We start from the raw sequence: 18,377 nt of genomic DNA, 5'->3' as shown, positions 1-18,377 counted from the left end.
GTTTTAATATGTTTAAGAAAAAAAATACAAGTTCATGGTGGATTTTCAAAAGCTAAGAGCACAGGAACATCCAAAAAATCCAAAAAGTCAAAAAATGAATGGAAATGGACCACGATGCCCCCCCCCCCCCCCCAATTTAAGGACAAATTACACTTAACCATGCCCTTTTTTCCTTGGGGTACTCCCCTTCCCGTCCCAATTCCCCATTACTTCTCTTCATGGTTCCCTCTGATTCTAAGTCTTAATTTTTCAAACCCACTTGAGTGGTTTTCTGGTTCTTTCCTGTTTTTTTTTTTCTTTTTTCTGGCTCTTGCCCCTCTTCCCCTGTGTGCTAAAAAAAACAAAAAAAAAAAACTCACGAACGTACAATAATTAAATTTCAATATAATAAATCTTTGTCCCCTTCGCCCTTCTTGATAATGTGCTTCGTGAGAAAAGAAGTAGAATTTTTTTTTGAAAAAACAAAAATTTCATACTTTGGTTGCTCGGGTTGGAAAAATTATAAACAAATATTTCTTAAATTAAAAAAACTTGTGAGATGGCAACCTAGCTTTTTCACCCTAAGTTTTTTCAAAATCTCACAAAATAAGTGAAATTTGTGAGAAAAAAAAAGATTACCTCATAATTAATACTTTTCTACATTTTGATTTCATTTTCTTTTATTCTCCCTCACCCCACTTGGCCCACATATATCTGTTTTTTTCTCCTCACGCCACTTTTTTACTACCCTACCTTGCAAACAAATGCAGCCTTTTGGGCAAGAGCCAGAGCTAGAGCCAGAGTCAGTGATAGAATTGTTATTGGGATTGTCCCTCTGGAGAACCGTGCAATCTCGAATTTCGAAACATGGCTTGCCGTGTTGACACCATTTTCAAATTCCCTCGCGATTCGCGGCTTTTATCGGTGGCGGTGATGAACTTCTCCAGCCAGAATATTGTCGAACTCATCCATTCTCCCTCTAAATCTTATCGAAAGGTAAATAAGATATTTTTTTTCAGTCGGTAAGTAGGGAAATCGATTCAAGACTCACCGACCTAGTACTAGTTACTAATTACTCTCCGCACGCCTCTGCTAGAGCAGATTTGTCATTCGACTAGAATGCGAGGTAATCAATTTGTTGTGAAATCTGAAATGACGACGGAAACCCGCCCTGTTGCAGACGATAGAATGCTGGTTAGATACTCCGCATTTCTCTTTTAGCTGTCTATTGGCGAATTGAAGACTGTTGGTTTGTGAATTTTGATGGTATATTAACAATCGGATATGCAGGTCTTTGTTCCGCCTCATCCATTGATCAAGCACTGGGTTTCTGTTCTCAGAGATGAAAGAACTCCTTGTGCCATATTTAGTAAGTAGAAATTCGGGTCATTGTACGTATTAGCGTTTACCTGTTAGTTTTTTTTTTTTACTGCATGCAAGTTTTACTCGTAAGAGGCTGATACTTTAATGGTGAGAATATCTGCAAATAATTGTTCTGAGATACTCATGTTTGATCATTCTTTTGCTATCGATTCTAATTATGACTCTCTCCCTTTCTGTAGGGAATGCTATGGCTGAGCTGGGAAGGCTTCTTATATATGAGGCATCTAGAGATTGGCTGGTTAGTTGGTTTGCGGTCAAGTAATGATCATTGCATTTGTTAATACTTGTGTCCCATTGACTGTTTTAGCAGCTATGAATCTCAGGTCTTGAAGAAGGTAGGGGCATAATGGCTTGCATTCCAATGTTAACGACTTGTGATAACCAGAGTACGACTAATTTGATTTTTGTGTGGTTTATTTTCAACAATGATGCAACACCTCCCCCCCCCCCCAAAAGGCCCCCTGCGGCCTTAAAGATCCTAAGAATTGAAGCAAGGAAAACAAAAAAGCAGATTTGACCAGCCTTTACCATTTAAGTCAGTGAAGGACTGATCTGTATATTACAAGTATTGAATGTTATAATTCTCATATGTTGTTGTGGAGGACTGATTTTCCTGCACATGTATGCAGCAAGTGTTGAATTTTTTTAATGCACATAATATTGTTGTATTGTGACTTCAGGGACTGTATACCACAATGGTTGCATGTTCTAGTAGATTTGCTTTTTAGAACTGGCCCACCATTTAGAGAATGGGGGAAAAATGCCAAGATTTCTTTAAGACTAGAATTATCACTTGTCTTGATGACCTGTAGAGCTGTACTTTGTGATTGTGGCTAAAAAGAGAAGGAAAAATCACCAGATAATGAGTTGTTAGCTTTGTTCTTGAGAACGTGATGTAGGACCCCACAGCCACCCCAGGAAGACCATAGAAGGCCTAGGGTTGCTGCCAAGCACCAGTGGCCCTGCCAAGCAGCATACGGAATGTCAGTCTGGCATGAAGGCCAATTTGGCAATTTGAGAAGTCCTACTCAATCACAATTAGGTCCAGTTGAATTCAGAATTGTTTTGGGAGTTTGGTCCTACTTTTATTTTGTTATTTGAGTCCGTCTAGGTTGAGATAAGAGATCGATTGGAGTAAGAGGTCCTATTTAACATAGAAGTACTTCTTTATATCTACTTCAAAGTTGAATACTAGTAGGAGTTGTCTAATAAAGGCTATGGATACATAGCCCATGCTTGTGACCAAATTAGTTATTGATTAATTTGCAAAGAGAGAGTCATAGCAGAGATTGAGTGTGTGGGCTAGGGTATTCTGGGAATCCCCAGTTGATGTGAACACAGAGACCCTCCTTGGCCAAACCCCAAAGTGGACCCCAAGAACCACCCAAACATGCTGGCCAAAACCATTCCAGGGGTATTTTGGTCCTTTCCCAGTCCTTTTAGGGCTCAAATGGGTCTGGTTGGAACCACCTCGATCCAAGGTTTATAGATCTACCTTTATTTTATTTTTTTATTTGGGCAAGTATTTTGTGAGATATGGAAGGGTCCCGATACATTTTAACATGGTGGGAGATCTTGCTCTTGAGCGAGATCTCGCCACTATGAAAAAGCGAGACTCGACCAAGATGGCGAGATCTCGGTTGAGATCTACAAAAAAATGGGCATAATCTCGGTGGCCCATCTAGGTGGGTTTTAGGGTCCAGGTTGGGTTGAAATTTGGTATTTTGCCTATTTAAGGCCTGTTGAACACATGGGTGGCCTTATATTTGTGAGAAAATAACCCTAACTATGTCTTCTAAGTCGACCCTATGTGTAAACCGAAATTCTGTGAAATGCAAGGTTAAACAACATGTAATGTAAAGATATCAAGTAATTCAAGTTATCAACTATCAAGTATCAAATACATTAACAATTTAACATTACACATCAAGTATTCAAGTGATCAAACATTCAAACTATCAAAGAACTTAAATAGTTAAATAACTTAAATCATAAATGTCTTAAAAATTTTACAACCATAAGAAGTTTTAGACTTTTAGTAAGTCATAAATCATAATCCATAAGTTCACAATCACAATTCACAACTCACAAGTCACAAGACTGACAAGATCACAAGAGTAACAAGATTAGTAGATTACAACTTACAACTTACAAGACTATAAGAGTATCACTCAACATTCTGCATCAATTGATTCTGAACGGTGGCCACATATGACTCCCAAGTCAACCCATCACTGTAGTATGTCACATATCGGTTTATATGGAACTGATATGTCTCCATGTCAGAATACTGGAGGAATAGCACTATAGGATAACCGTCGATCGTGGGTGGGTGAGAGACCCATTGTTGTTGTTGTTGTTCATATTGCTGTTGAGTATGTGGGTTGGGGTTTCTAAACCACTTAGTTAACAACCCACCTTCACTCCCATATGTGTACTCTCCAGGGTGCGGGTCTTAAGGATTAGCATGACCTCCATAAGAAGAATACCCATTATAATCTGACCCGGTCCTTTGATTCCCGTATTGGTACCCCGATGACAGGCAAGTGTCCAAACTTTGCTATTGTGAATCACTGTGACCATTATCTAGGCTCATGCTTCCCATGTTCAATTCAAGATCATGCATGCTCGCATCATCATTCGTTTTCCCCTGGTTTGATTTGCTCTTCCTACTCTTAGTATAAGTCCGAGAGATAGGGGAACTGTGGCTCGCATGTGTCGGATGATTCGGACCTGGTGGAGGTGACTCCCTTTGTTGACGCTGACTTCCACCAGCAACACCACGATTAGGGAATTGTAAAAAAGGAAAGAGATCTAAAAGATCTTTTTCCTAAGATTCCCCTTTGGCCCATTTATGACATACCTCTTCCAATTTCCAATAAATATTCTATTTCTATTTGTATTGTTCAGTCAATTACAATACAATTGTAATAATATTACGATTACGCTTTTTAATTGGAATAAGAATTTGGATCTTATCTCTTTCCGATGTGCGCTACAAAAAGCGTTTGCTCAAATTCTCTTATTTCCATTTCATTTGATTTCATTTAATTCAACGATTGATAAAAATTATCAAAAATTAGAATTAACTCCATGACTCGATGGCTCACTGCCACTTGGCCCTCTGGTATCATCGGCATCATCTGAACCTCCACTACTAGTTGTCACCTCAGTTGTTTCAAGTCGACCAGGTGGCTCCACAAATGGTACAGTTGGTCCTTCTGATGCTGCTACAGCAGCCTGACCCTCATCAGAAGGCATGTGCTTAGCCACAGCATCTGGGCCCATAGCAGCAATGGTAGGATCCGGCTGCTCTCTTGGACCATCCAGCACTGGGCCACCTCGATCCCTAACCCACTGATATATGACATCATCTTCCTTATCTTCTGCGGGGGGCTCGTGGAATATATCAGTCAACTCAATCGGTTCACGATTGTCGTCATCTATATCCTTTTGTATGTGCCTTACTCTCAATCTCATGTTGTAATGCACATACACTAAGTCCTCGAGCCTCTTACTCCCCAATCTGTTCCGTACCTTACTATGGATGAGCGAGAAGGTGCTCCAGTTACTCTCGCAACCAGAGGATGAGCAAGTCTGTGATAGTACTTTAATTGCTATGTCCCTGAGATTTGGCGCACTAGTTCCATATAGCACCCACCACAGCGCCGCATAACCAAAAATTATAATGCATTAGGCAAGTAAATCTTAATATTTATATAACTTATCAGTTATCATTTATAGAATTATAGACTTAATGACTTATAGTAATGGACTATTTACCAAGATCATTTTTTTTGCCTAGTTGCAACTGCAAAAGGCTTTTCAAAACTCCCAGAGGCATCCCTGAACTCCCTGATCTGTACACCAATTCTTCAATTATTGTATTATGTATATGCTTAATGCACTAATGCAAGAAATTGAAGAAACAATTGAATAAGTTCTCACCTCTCCATTAATTGTCCCTTGCATGACGGGATTTGACACAAGTTTCTCCACCACGTCTTGCACCGCATTCATCAACCTTACATTAAGCCCCATATCATTCTTGTAATGGTACTTTGGGTTGAGGTAGTAAGCTTGCATTATGGAAATAAAAAATTTGGTTAGTGATTTAATTGTTTACTTGTTTAAAATTATAAGTTATAACTTATAACAAATTAAGAATGTAAATTAAAGTATACAACAAAAACTTAAAGACTTAAAAGTGACTTACCAGCCAAGTGCAAAGGATGCATCAAGTGCGCCTCCCATCTATTATCGATGATCCTTTCGTAGGATTTGAAGGAGCTAGGGGCAGCAGCTCTAACCAACTCTTTCATTTGCTCGAGGGTAGCATATATGTGGGGCATTGTGGGCTTCTTCTCTGAATCCATCATCCTTAAAACAAACACAATAGGCTCTATAATGCCTAGTGTCCTATTCAACTGCCTCCAAAAGGAATCATCAGCAATGGTTTGTTGGGCTAGTACTGCATCAGGATGGCTAAATCCATGCCAACCAAACCACTTATCACTAGCAAACATGTGCCGTAGACCCACCACTTTCTTCTGGAAGCTTTTCAGAGCTACATAGTTGGTGGCGAATCTAGTCAATCCAAGTCTGACTAGATCACCCTTACAGTGGTTCCTCATCATCTTCAGCACATAACCATGGTTATAAATAAAATTACTTACCCTTCTAGCCCTCTCAACCACAGTATTGATTGACTTTATTTTCCCCAAGTCCTTAAACATAAGATCAATCGAATGTGCTACACATGGTGTCCAAAAGAGGTGGATCCTGCTGCTCTTCTTCTTCATCAACATTTCACCAGCTTTTTGAAGTTAGCACCGTTATCTGTGACAATTTGGATAACATTCTTTGGCCCTACCTCGAGGACCACCTCCCTAAGAAGCTTGTAAAGGTAGTCAACATCTTTGATTTAATCTGAGGCATGCACTGACTTATGGAAGGATGTCTTTCCATTGCAGCTTGCCATGAAATTAATGATGGACTGTCTAGTAGGACCAGTCCATCCATCAGCCATCACAGTAACACCATACGTACTCCATTTTTCCTTTAATGAACCAATGTATTCATCCACCTCCTGCTTTACCTTTGGTAAATGCTTATTCATTACTTCCCAAGCTGTTGGGCCTTTAACCCCTACACCTGCCCTAGCAACTACATTGATCATCCCCTGATAGTATGGTGTTTTGGTTACATTGGCTGCAATGTTGTTGTAGAGCAAGAATTTGTTGATTGCCAACCTAAGCTTCCTCCTCCCTACTGCCTTCTTTACCTCCAACAAACATATATGGAATGCTTCTTTGATAGATGTCTTGATGCTTGAAGAGGGAGGGGTCTTGGTCAAATGTGGCATCATAATGTGTAGTCTTCCTCCTCCTTTCGTCCTCTTACTTCCATGAAAACTATGTCTAGGTGGCATGGATGCCCCTGACCCCAAACCACCTACTCCTCTTGTCTATTCATATTGCCTCACATTCTCAACATGTAAGGAATGTCTGCTAGCTTCCATTGCAGCCTTTATCTGTCTCCACTCGGCCCGTGACTCAACACCCATAACCCTCCTCCTCTCTTCATCGTCGCTTGACTCCTCATCAACATCAAGAAAAGGTCTAGACAGCACTGTATCCTCAAATTCCCTTTGCTTTTGTGCCATCTCGTCCTTTTTTTTGTTTTCCCTCCCTTTAAAGTTGCTGAAATTGTTTTTTGCACTTCATAAGGAACCTTGGGACACTTGGAAACATCTTTGTAACCACCAGCCAAATGTTGCTTTAATCTGGTTGAACCACCAGAATTCAAAATCTTGAAGCAATACTTGCATCGGGATTTTTTTTTGTCAGCAGTCAATGGATCCCAATGTTGCCAAGCAATGTCATGAGTCCCACTACTAGTGCCGCCACCCCACTAGTTGTCATTTAAGATATAAATGTACAGAACTGAAACTCTGAAATACATACATGATGTTCCCAAATAATCATTAGAATAATTTTTAGATACATAAAAACATGTAAAAACAATTTATAAAACAACAAAAACACACTTTGTTCTAAGATAACATATATACAATGCTCAAACAAACATGTTTGTATTTTTAAAATAAACTACATAATATGAGCATCATTTAAAAAAAAAAACAGATAAATTTTTAATAATATATTATTTTTTTAAATTATTTTATGTAAAAACAATTTATAAAACAACAAAACACACACTTTGTTCTAAGATAACATATATAAAATGCTTAATAAGACATGTTTTTATTTTTAAAAGAAACTACATAATATAAGCATCATTAAAAAAAAAGAAAAAAAAAGAAAAAAGAAAAGAAGAAGATAATTTTTTAATAAAATTTTATTTTTCATAATTTTTTATTTAATTATTTAAATAAAAAAAATACAGCAAGCATGATAATCAAAATATGAATACATGGGATTGTAGCCCTCTAAATGTAGTTTAACATAAGTGATAATCACATTCATATCATAAGTATTTTTTTATAATTTTTAATTTTTAGATAATATATTTTTTAAATACGAAAATTCAAAAAAAAATTAATAACAGAAATTAATTTTTTTTCCCATGAAAGTGTAGATCAAAGCTTGATCATCAACATATATTTATACCACACTCATACACCCTTTATAGAACCTTCTATTTTAAAAAATTCAAATTTGGGGGAAAATCTTACATTTCTTGAAGATCACTTGAAATAGGCTTGAATCACTTGAAATATGCTTGAATCAGCTGTTGTAGATGTTGATGATGTTTTGAAGTGAAATCCCCAACAAATCCCGGCTAAAAATCGAGTTTTTCGGCCAAAATTCCACTTCCAGCCAGATAGGGGTGAGAGAGAGGCGAGATATGTCTCTCTCGAGCGAGATAGGGGCTTTTAAAAGCCCCTAAACAAGTGAAAAAACCACCGTCAGCGAGATCTTGAGTCGAGATCTCCCATCTCTCAACTCTCGCCTCCCATCTCGTCTCGCTATCTCACAAGATCTCCTACCATGCATTTTAATTCTTATTTGAGTTGTGTTTGAGTGGGTTTCCACTAGTTAAGTTGTGGATAAGATAGGACTCTTTTACAAGAAGGGTTCTTATCTTTTAGGAGTTTGCCTTTGATTAGAACTTATCTTTATTAAGTGGTTGTGGGTTAATTAGGTAGGGAGTCTTTTCCTGAAGAGGACTTTTATAGATTAGTCTTTTATTTCAAGAAGTCTTTTATTTTAGTTAGTATTAAGTTGGCCTCTAAGTCTTAGTTGAATTTGAGTCAAGTTCTTCTTTCTTTGTAAAGGCTATAAATAAGCCTCATTGCTCATTGTAATCTTCAGTTTTGATGATTAATAAAACTGTTGAGTTTAGGATCAGGGTTTCCTAGTTGAGGGGGCTTTGGTTAAGTAAAGTTTGTTCTAGTTCAGCTTCTTCTTCTTCATTCCAGCACCCCACAAGCATTCCACAAGCAGCCACAGTCAAATTACAAGGGGTAAAATGGGTATAAACCATGGCTGTAGGGGTAAAAGGGCATAAATAATGGCTGTCAGGTCTGGAGCTGGAGTTAGAGTGTGTTTTGGACTCCAATCTTGCTTTACTTTCTTATCTTCTGTTTTCTGATTCTAGTTTACTTCTAAACTGATGAATTTTGTTGTTATAAATAAAGGAAGAAAGCTTAGAGAGTCTTCACAATTGACAGTGAAGCTCCACAAGTGTATTGTGTGCAATTTCCTCTTTTCCTTTCTACTTCTCTATCTCAAACTCCAGCCTAATTCACAATCTCTTTGAGAAACAATGTTCAAACCGAAAAGAATTTCTGCGGCAACTGATACAGTAGATTTACTTATTCAACCATAAAATCAATGACGAATTTCAAGTGGAAACTTTTGGAAGGCGAAGCTCTCTTTTTAACATCTGGCTTAGTTATCTTGGTTAGTCTACGTCTACCTTGAGCTGTGGTAAGTTCAAATACTGGTCAAAAGGAAAATTAACCAACTTTCAAGTAAAGCATGGGGAAAACATTTTGAAGCATAATGTGATGAAATCTCATTCATCTTTTCATGTTGGTTGAGAAATCAGAGATCAGAACTGCCATTAGCCTGCTTGGTTGGGGAGATCAGATTTCATGACAAATTGATTTCAGATTTCAGATTTCACAACAAATTGCAACAAATTGATTCCCTCACCAATGCATGAATAAGATGAAATGCCATTGCAGTAATTAACCAACTTTCAAGTAAATGCATTGGCATCAATCAGCCTGCTTGGTTGGGTAGGTTAGAATTGCCATCATTTGTTGTACTCGTCAATGTTTTATTTACTAACATATGTTCAGGGGATTCTGATGTGGCGAATTCTATTAATTGTATACCAGATATAACTATGCAAATCTCTATTCACTAAATTTGTTTCATGATGAAATTGGTTGTTTTTAGCACAAAAAAATAAATAAATTTGGTTAGTAAGTGTGAATTAACCTTTTATCATAGATCTGGTTCCTAACCAACATACTCAGAACAACATTGATTCTCCACTGCAATTTTATTTATTTATTTGGATGAGTCTCCATCATACTTTTATCAGCTTGTTTCTTGAAAGTAGAATTGTCAGACTCGAACCTAAAAAATGGATATTTCCACAGTAAAAATATTTTTTCTTTAATCTTATGAATGTTGATTTGAAACGAGAGAAAGTTGGAGTTGGCGAATCAGGACACTGATTATCTGTCTTTCCATGTAACTTACACATTTCAAAATGGATCTTTGTTTCTGTTCAGTGCATCAGTTAGATTCAAGTCCATGACTTGCCCATGCCATTTCCTTCCTGTGCCTGAGCTGCAAACTGCATTATGTCAGTAGTTGTATAGAACTGCTGTGGCCAGAAGTTAAATAATTAATTATCATCTACTGTTGTGAATTTTTGGTTTCTCAATTGGAAAAAGATGGTATGTTCCTTTGGATCTGCTAGGATGGAGTAGAATTCCTGTCAATGCCTGCTTCTTGGTCCATTCAAACACAATGATGGATCATCTCTGGATGATGTCTGAATCTTGACATTTTGCTTATAACTTTCGTAAATTTTGTTGTGTCTTGCTTCTTCACTTCTACATTCGAACTTCTAACATGTTATCTCTTCCCATAAACAAATTTCCTTTGTGAAAAAGAACTTCACATGATCTTGTCTGGGCCCCACAAGATTTTCTGGTCTCATTCTCGCAAAACAATTATGGGTCTGTCACCTGTTCAACTAATGGCAGAAACAGATTCAAGCATAAACTGATGCATCATTCCAGTGTGTGTTTGTTTTTCTCATTTCATTTTGTTTGCCAGTTTATTCACCCAGAGGTAGCTTACATTTGTGTATGATTCCTCACAGCCTACTGTCACTGGGGAAATCCGATCACCGATGGGTATTGCTTCAGTTGAATTTATTGATGCAAGGAAGCCTGTGCTGGTTAGTGTTTAAATATTATAAATCACTAGTTCTTTTGTTGTTTGTGTGACAAGCAATGCTTCTCTTCATTTTTCTGTTTTTTAATTTATTTTGCACGCACATCATTGTCTGGCGAGTTCTTTTGGCAAATTGGAGGACATCCGTCGAGCCATCATCTGATTCCGGATTCTTTTAGTCTTGCAGGTTGTCCCTATCTTGAGAGCTGGGCTTGCCCTTGTGGAGCATGTGCCATCAATCTTGCCATCAACCCAAACTTATCATCTGGGTAAGGCAAAGTCAGTGAAATCTAAATAGAACAGAAGTAGAATTTTTCCCTTTGAAATTTTTTAAGCCCTAGGTATGACATGATCCGTTTCATATTTATGGAGGATATTGTTAGATTTTCCTTACAGATTCTATATGTTAAATAAAATTATTCGAACCTGGGTTGCAAATACATGCAACATGTACTCATCTTCAGGTGCCCACTTTCAATCCAAAATCTAATTCTTTATTCATCTAGGTCATGTTTTTCTGTGATGTGGCAGATTTGGATGCCACTGGTGGTTTTATAATAGAGGAACCCACACCAATATCCTTGATCGAAAATTGCAGCCTGAGACAAGAATTGGAAGTGGTTAAGAAGTATTTACATTTATAAAATGAGAACCACCAATTCATTGTAATAGAATTCAGTGGCCTTGAACTTTTATTTTGGACCAAAACTTTACCAATGAGATTCTTGAAGTCCTTTATCTCATTGATCCTTTCATATCTGCTTAGTAGGCTAGTCCTATTGGATATAAAATATCATTAACACTCAATGCTCGTATAGGAAATATCATTTACGCTCAATGCTCGTATAGGACCTTATCTATCAAAGGTATATATGAGAAACTATCCGAAGGGTCCAAAAGCAATCCATGAACTTCCTAAGACCCAGATTTAGATCTCTATCCAAATAAACTAATCTGATGTGAGATATGTGAATTGTGTTAGCTTTTCCATTGATCGGATAGATAGAGAAGGGATTTTTTTTTTGGAGGGGGGGGGTTAGTGTTGGGGGACCTCAGATGTGTCCCACCATCTTGTTGATGTTAAAATCTTATATTTCCCATGAACTGTAGTCAATACAATCCAAGGATTTTCTTGGTTACTGTAATAATGGATGCTATGCTCTTTTTTCATTTAGGAATAAGCAGGGATGAGACAACGCTTTTGCCAACTATATATTTGAACAAGTAAGCATGTCTCCATTGCTTCACTGTATGTGTGTCTTCCCCAACTTCCCCTCCCTGCACACACATCTACTTTGTATCTTTTGGTGCTCATAACTTTTATGCAGTCCCTTCATTTGGTATTTCATGGACCCATCCCTCTATGTAATTTGATAAATAATAATCCATGCAACTAATTCCCACATAATTCTTGGTTGGGCAAACTTTGATTGTCTATACTGTTGATTTATTGTGCTGTCTTGTATAGCTGGTTGATCCACATCTTTTTGTAAAATGAAGTGTTCTAAATCACCAAAGAGCTTTCAGGCTCCACCTTCAGGCCCTATGCTTTCTGAATGCTTATATATATATATTCTCCTTGTTGGAAATCAATTTCTTGTGCAGCTTTTGCTTTTTGTCGTCTGCTTCTGTTCTTCAGTGACCTCTGACTTCTAAAGTCTCTTTTGTAGGTTACCTGCAAAAATTCCTGAAGGATCCCGTGTACTTATTGTTGATCCCATGCTGGCAACAGGTACCATTTTTAAGGCAGCTTACTCTCCATAATTTAGACTTCTCTTTCGAAGGTTAGGGTGAGATCTGATGCCAAAATTTCATGGCTGAGCATCATCTGTATTGGAGGTTTAGTTTCTTGAATCTATCATAAATTTCAATGGTAACTGGTGTAAATTCAATAATTTATTAGGTGTTCTTACTTTCTATACCTTGTACTCCCAGCTTCCTACTTCTTTTGTTGGCTATTTATTATGTTCTGGTTGTGGTGCTCAGCAGCCACCATAGAACACTTGATTGTGCAAAACTACCAAGTTAATGACTGAGGTAGGTAAATATGAAGGTGTTTTGGGTTATGTCATGATAGGAAAATCTTTCTGCTTTACTGGAATATCTGTTCATGTATCTAGATGTGGTAGGGCTTGATGGAATTAATTAGGATCTTAAGTATCCAACTCAGAGACTCGAGCTGGCAATTAGCAGAAAATTTAACCTTCTCAGGTGAAGGTTGGATTGTAGGAATTAATCAAAACTAGGTAGAATGGGAATCCTTCCTAAGATGTTGAAGATCCACGGTTGGTTAGAGTAATTGGAAGGATTGTAAAACTGGAACTCCAAGCCAGAAATTAATGGAACACAAGATACTCCAGATCAACACAACAGACCATGATGAAATTTGCATTTAATCTTCCTTAAGAGTTAAAGGCACTCTGAACCCCCCCCCCCCCCCCCGCCGGCACACACACACACATGAGAACATCAATTTGCCAGATTTTTGAAAACCTAAAATCTGAAGTAGAAGAAACTGTGGGAATAATATGTTTTAAGTAACAGCAACTAGAGATCTCAGAATGTACCCTAGGTCAAGTTCCTTTAGGATTTCTACTAACCCCAAAGATGATCTTAATCAGCACAGCAGATTGGTGTGTGATGGGCAGATGGCCGAGGGATTTGGTTGAAAACTGACTGATGCAGTATCGGACCGGTTTCATCAGTTCTGGTCCAACCTAGAAGAACTGATCGAATGGGGTTTGGTCCAACAAGAGTTGAATTTAAATAACTATATATTTTCAATTTTAATTTTAGCCTTCTGATGAGTAGTCCCCCTTTCTTAACAAGGTTCTTGCTGCTTATGATGCTCACCACCTGAAGCCCATCCAAGTGACCAAATCTACGTCAGGATGCTTGAGGGCATTTCAAACGAATGTATTAGCATCATCGGCATCAAGAATGCATCAACTCAAGCTGGAGTCTGAGACATGTCAAGTCTTGGAGGGGTTTTAGTCAACTACTCAATAGAAGTTGGGCTGGTGCTTCTTTTTGTTTTGTTTGCTACACTGTCAAATAGTTTATCAGATCACCAATGCTTCTTACCTCTTATAGTATGAGGGAGGACTCATATTTCTAATCTAATATTAAATAAATCAATGTATAATTTATATTCGGCCAACAGCTCAGCTGCGTATTAGACTCGGTGGCAAAACGTATATGGTGGCCTGATTTGTCTTTTTAATATGATCCTGGAGGAAGATTGGACAGAGAAGTTTCTACTAATGGAAAGTATTTAAAACATAGTTGTTATGGTGACAGGCAATGGGCAGCTGCCTTGATGCTGAGGTCGCCAAACCTCCCAAAGTGAGTGGCCTTTTTGCTCATTTTATATTAATGTCGATTGTGTCTTCTCCATTGTCCTTGCCATCCCTCCCCCCCGGCATATCCCTTTCGTTAGTCACCCGTGGCTCTGATCTGGGTGCCTTTGCACCCCAAAGTGACATGGTCACCTTTGTGCATCTATGGCCACCTTGTTGATACTTGATAGGTAATAAACTTGAAAATTACGTTGTGTTGTGTATAGGAGTTTATTACTTGCTTTAGAACTTGCCTTTGTTTTGTTATAATTGTTGGAACTTGAATCTAATAGTTCTAACCCTGATTTGATGCCTTGCCTTCTGTCGCTTTTGAGGATGAATTTAGGTGGCACAATAGTTGCAGCAATTGAGTTGTTGAAGGATCGTGGAGTTGACAACAAGCAAATGAAAGTGGTAGGTTTACCCTTCTTTCTCTGCAAACCCCAAGAAAACCAATTGCCATCTTATTATGAATAAATCCTCCTGAAAGACTTGCACTTTTATGACCCATCAAAACATGCCAAGATGAGAAACTCAATACCAGGTGCTAGAACTGGAATCACATGGGTAGCAATCCAATCCAACTAAAGAAGCTGTAGACTGCCTCAATAGCCAAAGCCATGTAGTGCCTCTGTTTCTTGATCCCATGATTTAAGATATTTTCCACCTTGCAGAAACCTTTGAACTTCGTAATTTTCTTTTATTTCTAGGGAAGCAAACTTTGGTTTTCACACCCTAGGCTGGGAAGTGTTGTTGATTGGAGAACCGACTTGTTGGTTGTTATCAACTGCATGGCTCCCCAATGCCACAATAACTGCAAAGCTCCAAAGATTGAACAATGAGCTGCTCTCACTGTTGACAGATACGTTGGAAATCATGCAGATCCAAGAAATTAGTTTTTGTAAACTAATTGTTGTATCAGATGATGATCGCTGTCTGAATTTTCCTAATTTAGATCTCCAAACAGTTCTCTGTAGCAAGCTTCCCTTTCGTCATCTTGGTGCTTCAGCGGAGAACTTGCAATACACCATTCTAATAAAGCAGAAGAAACACCTAGCTGGGGTTTTGCGCTCCTTGTGAGAGCCTGGGTAACTGGAGCTCTGTCATGCTAAAATGCTAATATCTAGTGATTGTACATTCTAGTATATTAGAGCCTTTATATAGAATATACTTTTGTATATTTCAAAAACAGCATCACATGCTTAACAACCCAATAAAGTTACAATTTCAAATTATATTTTCTTCTTAAGTGAGTAAATTATGTGTTTATAAAAATATATAAATTCATCTCCGTATGTCATTGTGCATGGTTATGCCATTGTTTATGTTCTCATGGACTATAATGTTGTTGACTTTCATGCCCAACCACTTGTGTCACCATCATTTCCAGTGTTTGAAATCTTAGTTAAAGTGATATTCTGGTATCTTATACTCATCTCCTTTTGTCTGAACTGATTATTGATGCCTTCATTCCCATCAGATTCATATGATGATACTTCAAACTCTTATTTTTTGCAGATATCTGCAGTAGCTGCTCCTCCAGCTCTTCAAAAGCTTAGTGAGAAATTCCCTGGGTATTTAAAATTTTCTGACGCAAATGTCATAAATATCACATCTTCCTGTCAACTAGGTTAATTTCCTGCTTTTGCGTTTCTCCAGGCTTCATGTGTACACAGCGATTATTGATCCTACTGTTAGTGACAAGGGGTAGGTAACTTGGTGTAAGCATTAGAATCACTCATACTTCAATTCAGACTGCAAGTGTATATTATCTTGTTTGTTTGAACTGATAAATTGTGAGTTTTCAGATTTATAATCCCTGGATTGGGAGATGCTGGGGACCGTAGTTTTGGTACGTGAAGATTTTTGTCTTGCAAGTATGCTCAGGGGATTTGCTCAACCTGGAAGCTGTTGCAGCTTTTTGAAAGAATAATAGTAGATGAGGAGGTCGGACTGGCGTATACTATTTCTTATTGGATAGTAAGTGCCATTTATTTTGTTCATAGGTTTAGATCAACTGATTTCTATTGTTAGATTATTCACTTGGACCCTTAAGAAAGTTTCAGAAGCTAATATTTTCTATTGGATAGATAGGTCAATGTTTGGATTAGTGACATGTCGGAATTCCAGAATCTATTTCAGTCAGTATCTTGTTACATATTATTGGAATGCAATCAAGTGTTCTTCCCTCCACCCATCTACAAAAAAGGAAACGAAAACAAACTATGTATGCCTATGGACCCTTCTGTGGTCATTGACCATGTTTGTGACACTGAATTCTGTTGGATTGAAACTTCAACACATTCACAAAATTTGGGCTCCATAAGATTTATGAAAATAATTGAACGGGCTATTAGGTTTTTCTTTGTTATAGTAACTTTCTCTGATATACTATTTTTTTTATCAAAATATCTTTTAGAACAACCTTTGTATGATTAGCTATCATGTATACTTTATGGTGTTAGGCTGTTAAGAAACATCATAGAGATAAACTCTGTATAATAGAAATTATGATGCTAAAGTGGATGGATGACAAAAATTAGGAGGATAAGGTTGGGAATGATTATGTTAGAGCTATTAGGAGAAGCTTTGATGGATGATAAGCTATGTGAAGATCGATTAAGATGACACGATCACATCCAATAGAGGTCTTTAAATGTTCTTGTATAGAAAAGTGAATTAATCCATATCAAAGGAATTAAAAGAGTTTTAGGTAAACCTAAGATAACTTTAGCAAAACTGATGACAAAGAATGTATGCGTTTAGGGTTTTTATCTAGTATTGTTTCAAATATAATTGATTGGAAGACAAGGTTCATATAATCAATCATGTTTAATTGGTATAGGCTTGTGGTGGTGGTGGAGGTTATATATTTGGAAGGAGAGTGTTCCATGGGAGATTGTACCACAACCCTTATGGAAGATGGAAATCCTCCAATAATGTCTCTTCTGTGCAAGTGTTCTCACAGGCTTATCATACGTTCTTATCTTTAAAATCTCAATTTAGAAAAGTGACAGTTAAGGAAACAAGAGTTGATCAAGTAATGCTCCTCACGATTCAAAGGCAAACACACATCAATGAGACATCCAAGGTAGACCATAATTAATATTGATCGTGTTGCCCATGGATCCTGGAAGCTTCAATTTTTCATTTTCATCTGCTACGTGAAAACTCTGTGAAGGACGGGATGGGGAAGCAATAATGTTAAAAGAACAGTTAAAAGTTTAGAAGCTGCTGATCACATATCCTCAGGAAAAAAATAAAGGAAGGAGATACCAAAACCATAAACAAGCCTTGCAGAAAACTAGAACCGAACTGACAAGTCTACTCTATAAACAACAGCAAAAACACAACCTTGCAGCTGGGATTTGGTAATGAATAGCTGATAAAATTAGCTAAACACCGTCGTAACTGCCACCACTGCCATCGCGTCCTCCTTGTTGGCCACGTTTGGTGCTGAGGCAACAACACATTAAGCCAATCAATAACATGAAACACGAAGCAGAGGCTATTGCCTCAATCCAACTCAAGTAATTCTTCATCTTCTAAGCGTTTCTCAGGCTTTATTCAACTACTGCTACTTTCATTATGTCACACGATCACTGTATACACAAGAACCCCATCCATCAAACATGGTGGCTGTGCCAGCAAAGAGTACACGTTATATCTGCAGAGATTGAGAACTAGAGGAATATCATAGTGCACATGGTTTGGGGATCTTGAGGAAAAGCATGATAACATGGGCAGCCAGCCTGGAATATGATGGTAGTAAAGAGCAAGAGATCGACTGAAAAGACATTATATTCAGAACATGTTGCATGCAATCCTCGAGCACTGGAAAAACCATTAAATATAGAGAGTGAAGGAATAAAGTTGTGTTTGCCCGGGAAAAAGACAAATAGAAAGAAGGAAAAAAAACTTAATTTTCTGAAATGTGAATGGATCGTGGTGACCATAAAGTCTGAGAGTACAGCTTTTTCAGTACAGCTAGCGTACTTTCTTATTGTAAATCATCGGTAGAGAATATCACGGCGACCAAGGTTTTGGTTTAGAGAGAGAGAGAGAGAGAGAGAGTAATCCTCTGTGTTCTTGGCAAACTTTTTGTGTTTGTGGCATTTCATCAGAGAAGGGTATCTGTACAACTACAAACCAAGGGCTCCACGCAGTCAGGTTCATCCACTTCAGTGCTGCTCACAATCTCTGAATCACGGCTCTTATTGCTTTTCATGCT

At 37.8% G+C, this 18,377-nt stretch overlaps 1 protein-coding gene across 1 annotated transcript; it reads left to right on the top strand.

The window, feature by feature from the left end:
- The first annotated feature begins 744 nt into the window (after positions 1 to 744).
- LOC149027847 (uracil phosphoribosyltransferase-like) lies at positions 745 to 16,393 on the top strand. The gene is made up of 12 exons (XM_089166450.1): positions 745 to 975; positions 1,081 to 1,173; positions 1,270 to 1,348; positions 1,542 to 1,600; positions 10,735 to 10,812; positions 10,996 to 11,077; positions 11,984 to 12,032; positions 12,479 to 12,540; positions 14,493 to 14,560; positions 15,665 to 15,720; positions 15,806 to 15,853; positions 15,955 to 16,393. Exons 1-12 carry the CDS (start codon positions 847 to 849, stop codon positions 16,004 to 16,006), a joined length of 855 nt encoding a protein of 284 aa, XP_089022576.1. The 5' UTR covers positions 745 to 846; the 3' UTR covers positions 16,007 to 16,393.
- The last annotated feature ends 1,984 nt before the right edge of the window (positions 16,394 to 18,377 follow it).

The sequence above is a fragment of the Hakea prostrata genome, chromosome 1 (assembly GCF_041222555.1).
Source record: "Hakea prostrata isolate BN-2017 chromosome 1, UWA_Hpros_2, whole genome shotgun sequence".
Classification (NCBI taxonomy): domain Eukaryota; kingdom Viridiplantae; phylum Streptophyta; class Magnoliopsida; order Proteales; family Proteaceae; genus Hakea; species Hakea prostrata.
The sequence above is the reverse complement of the archived record's forward strand: the minus strand, read 5'-3'. Positions and strand labels throughout refer to the sequence as shown.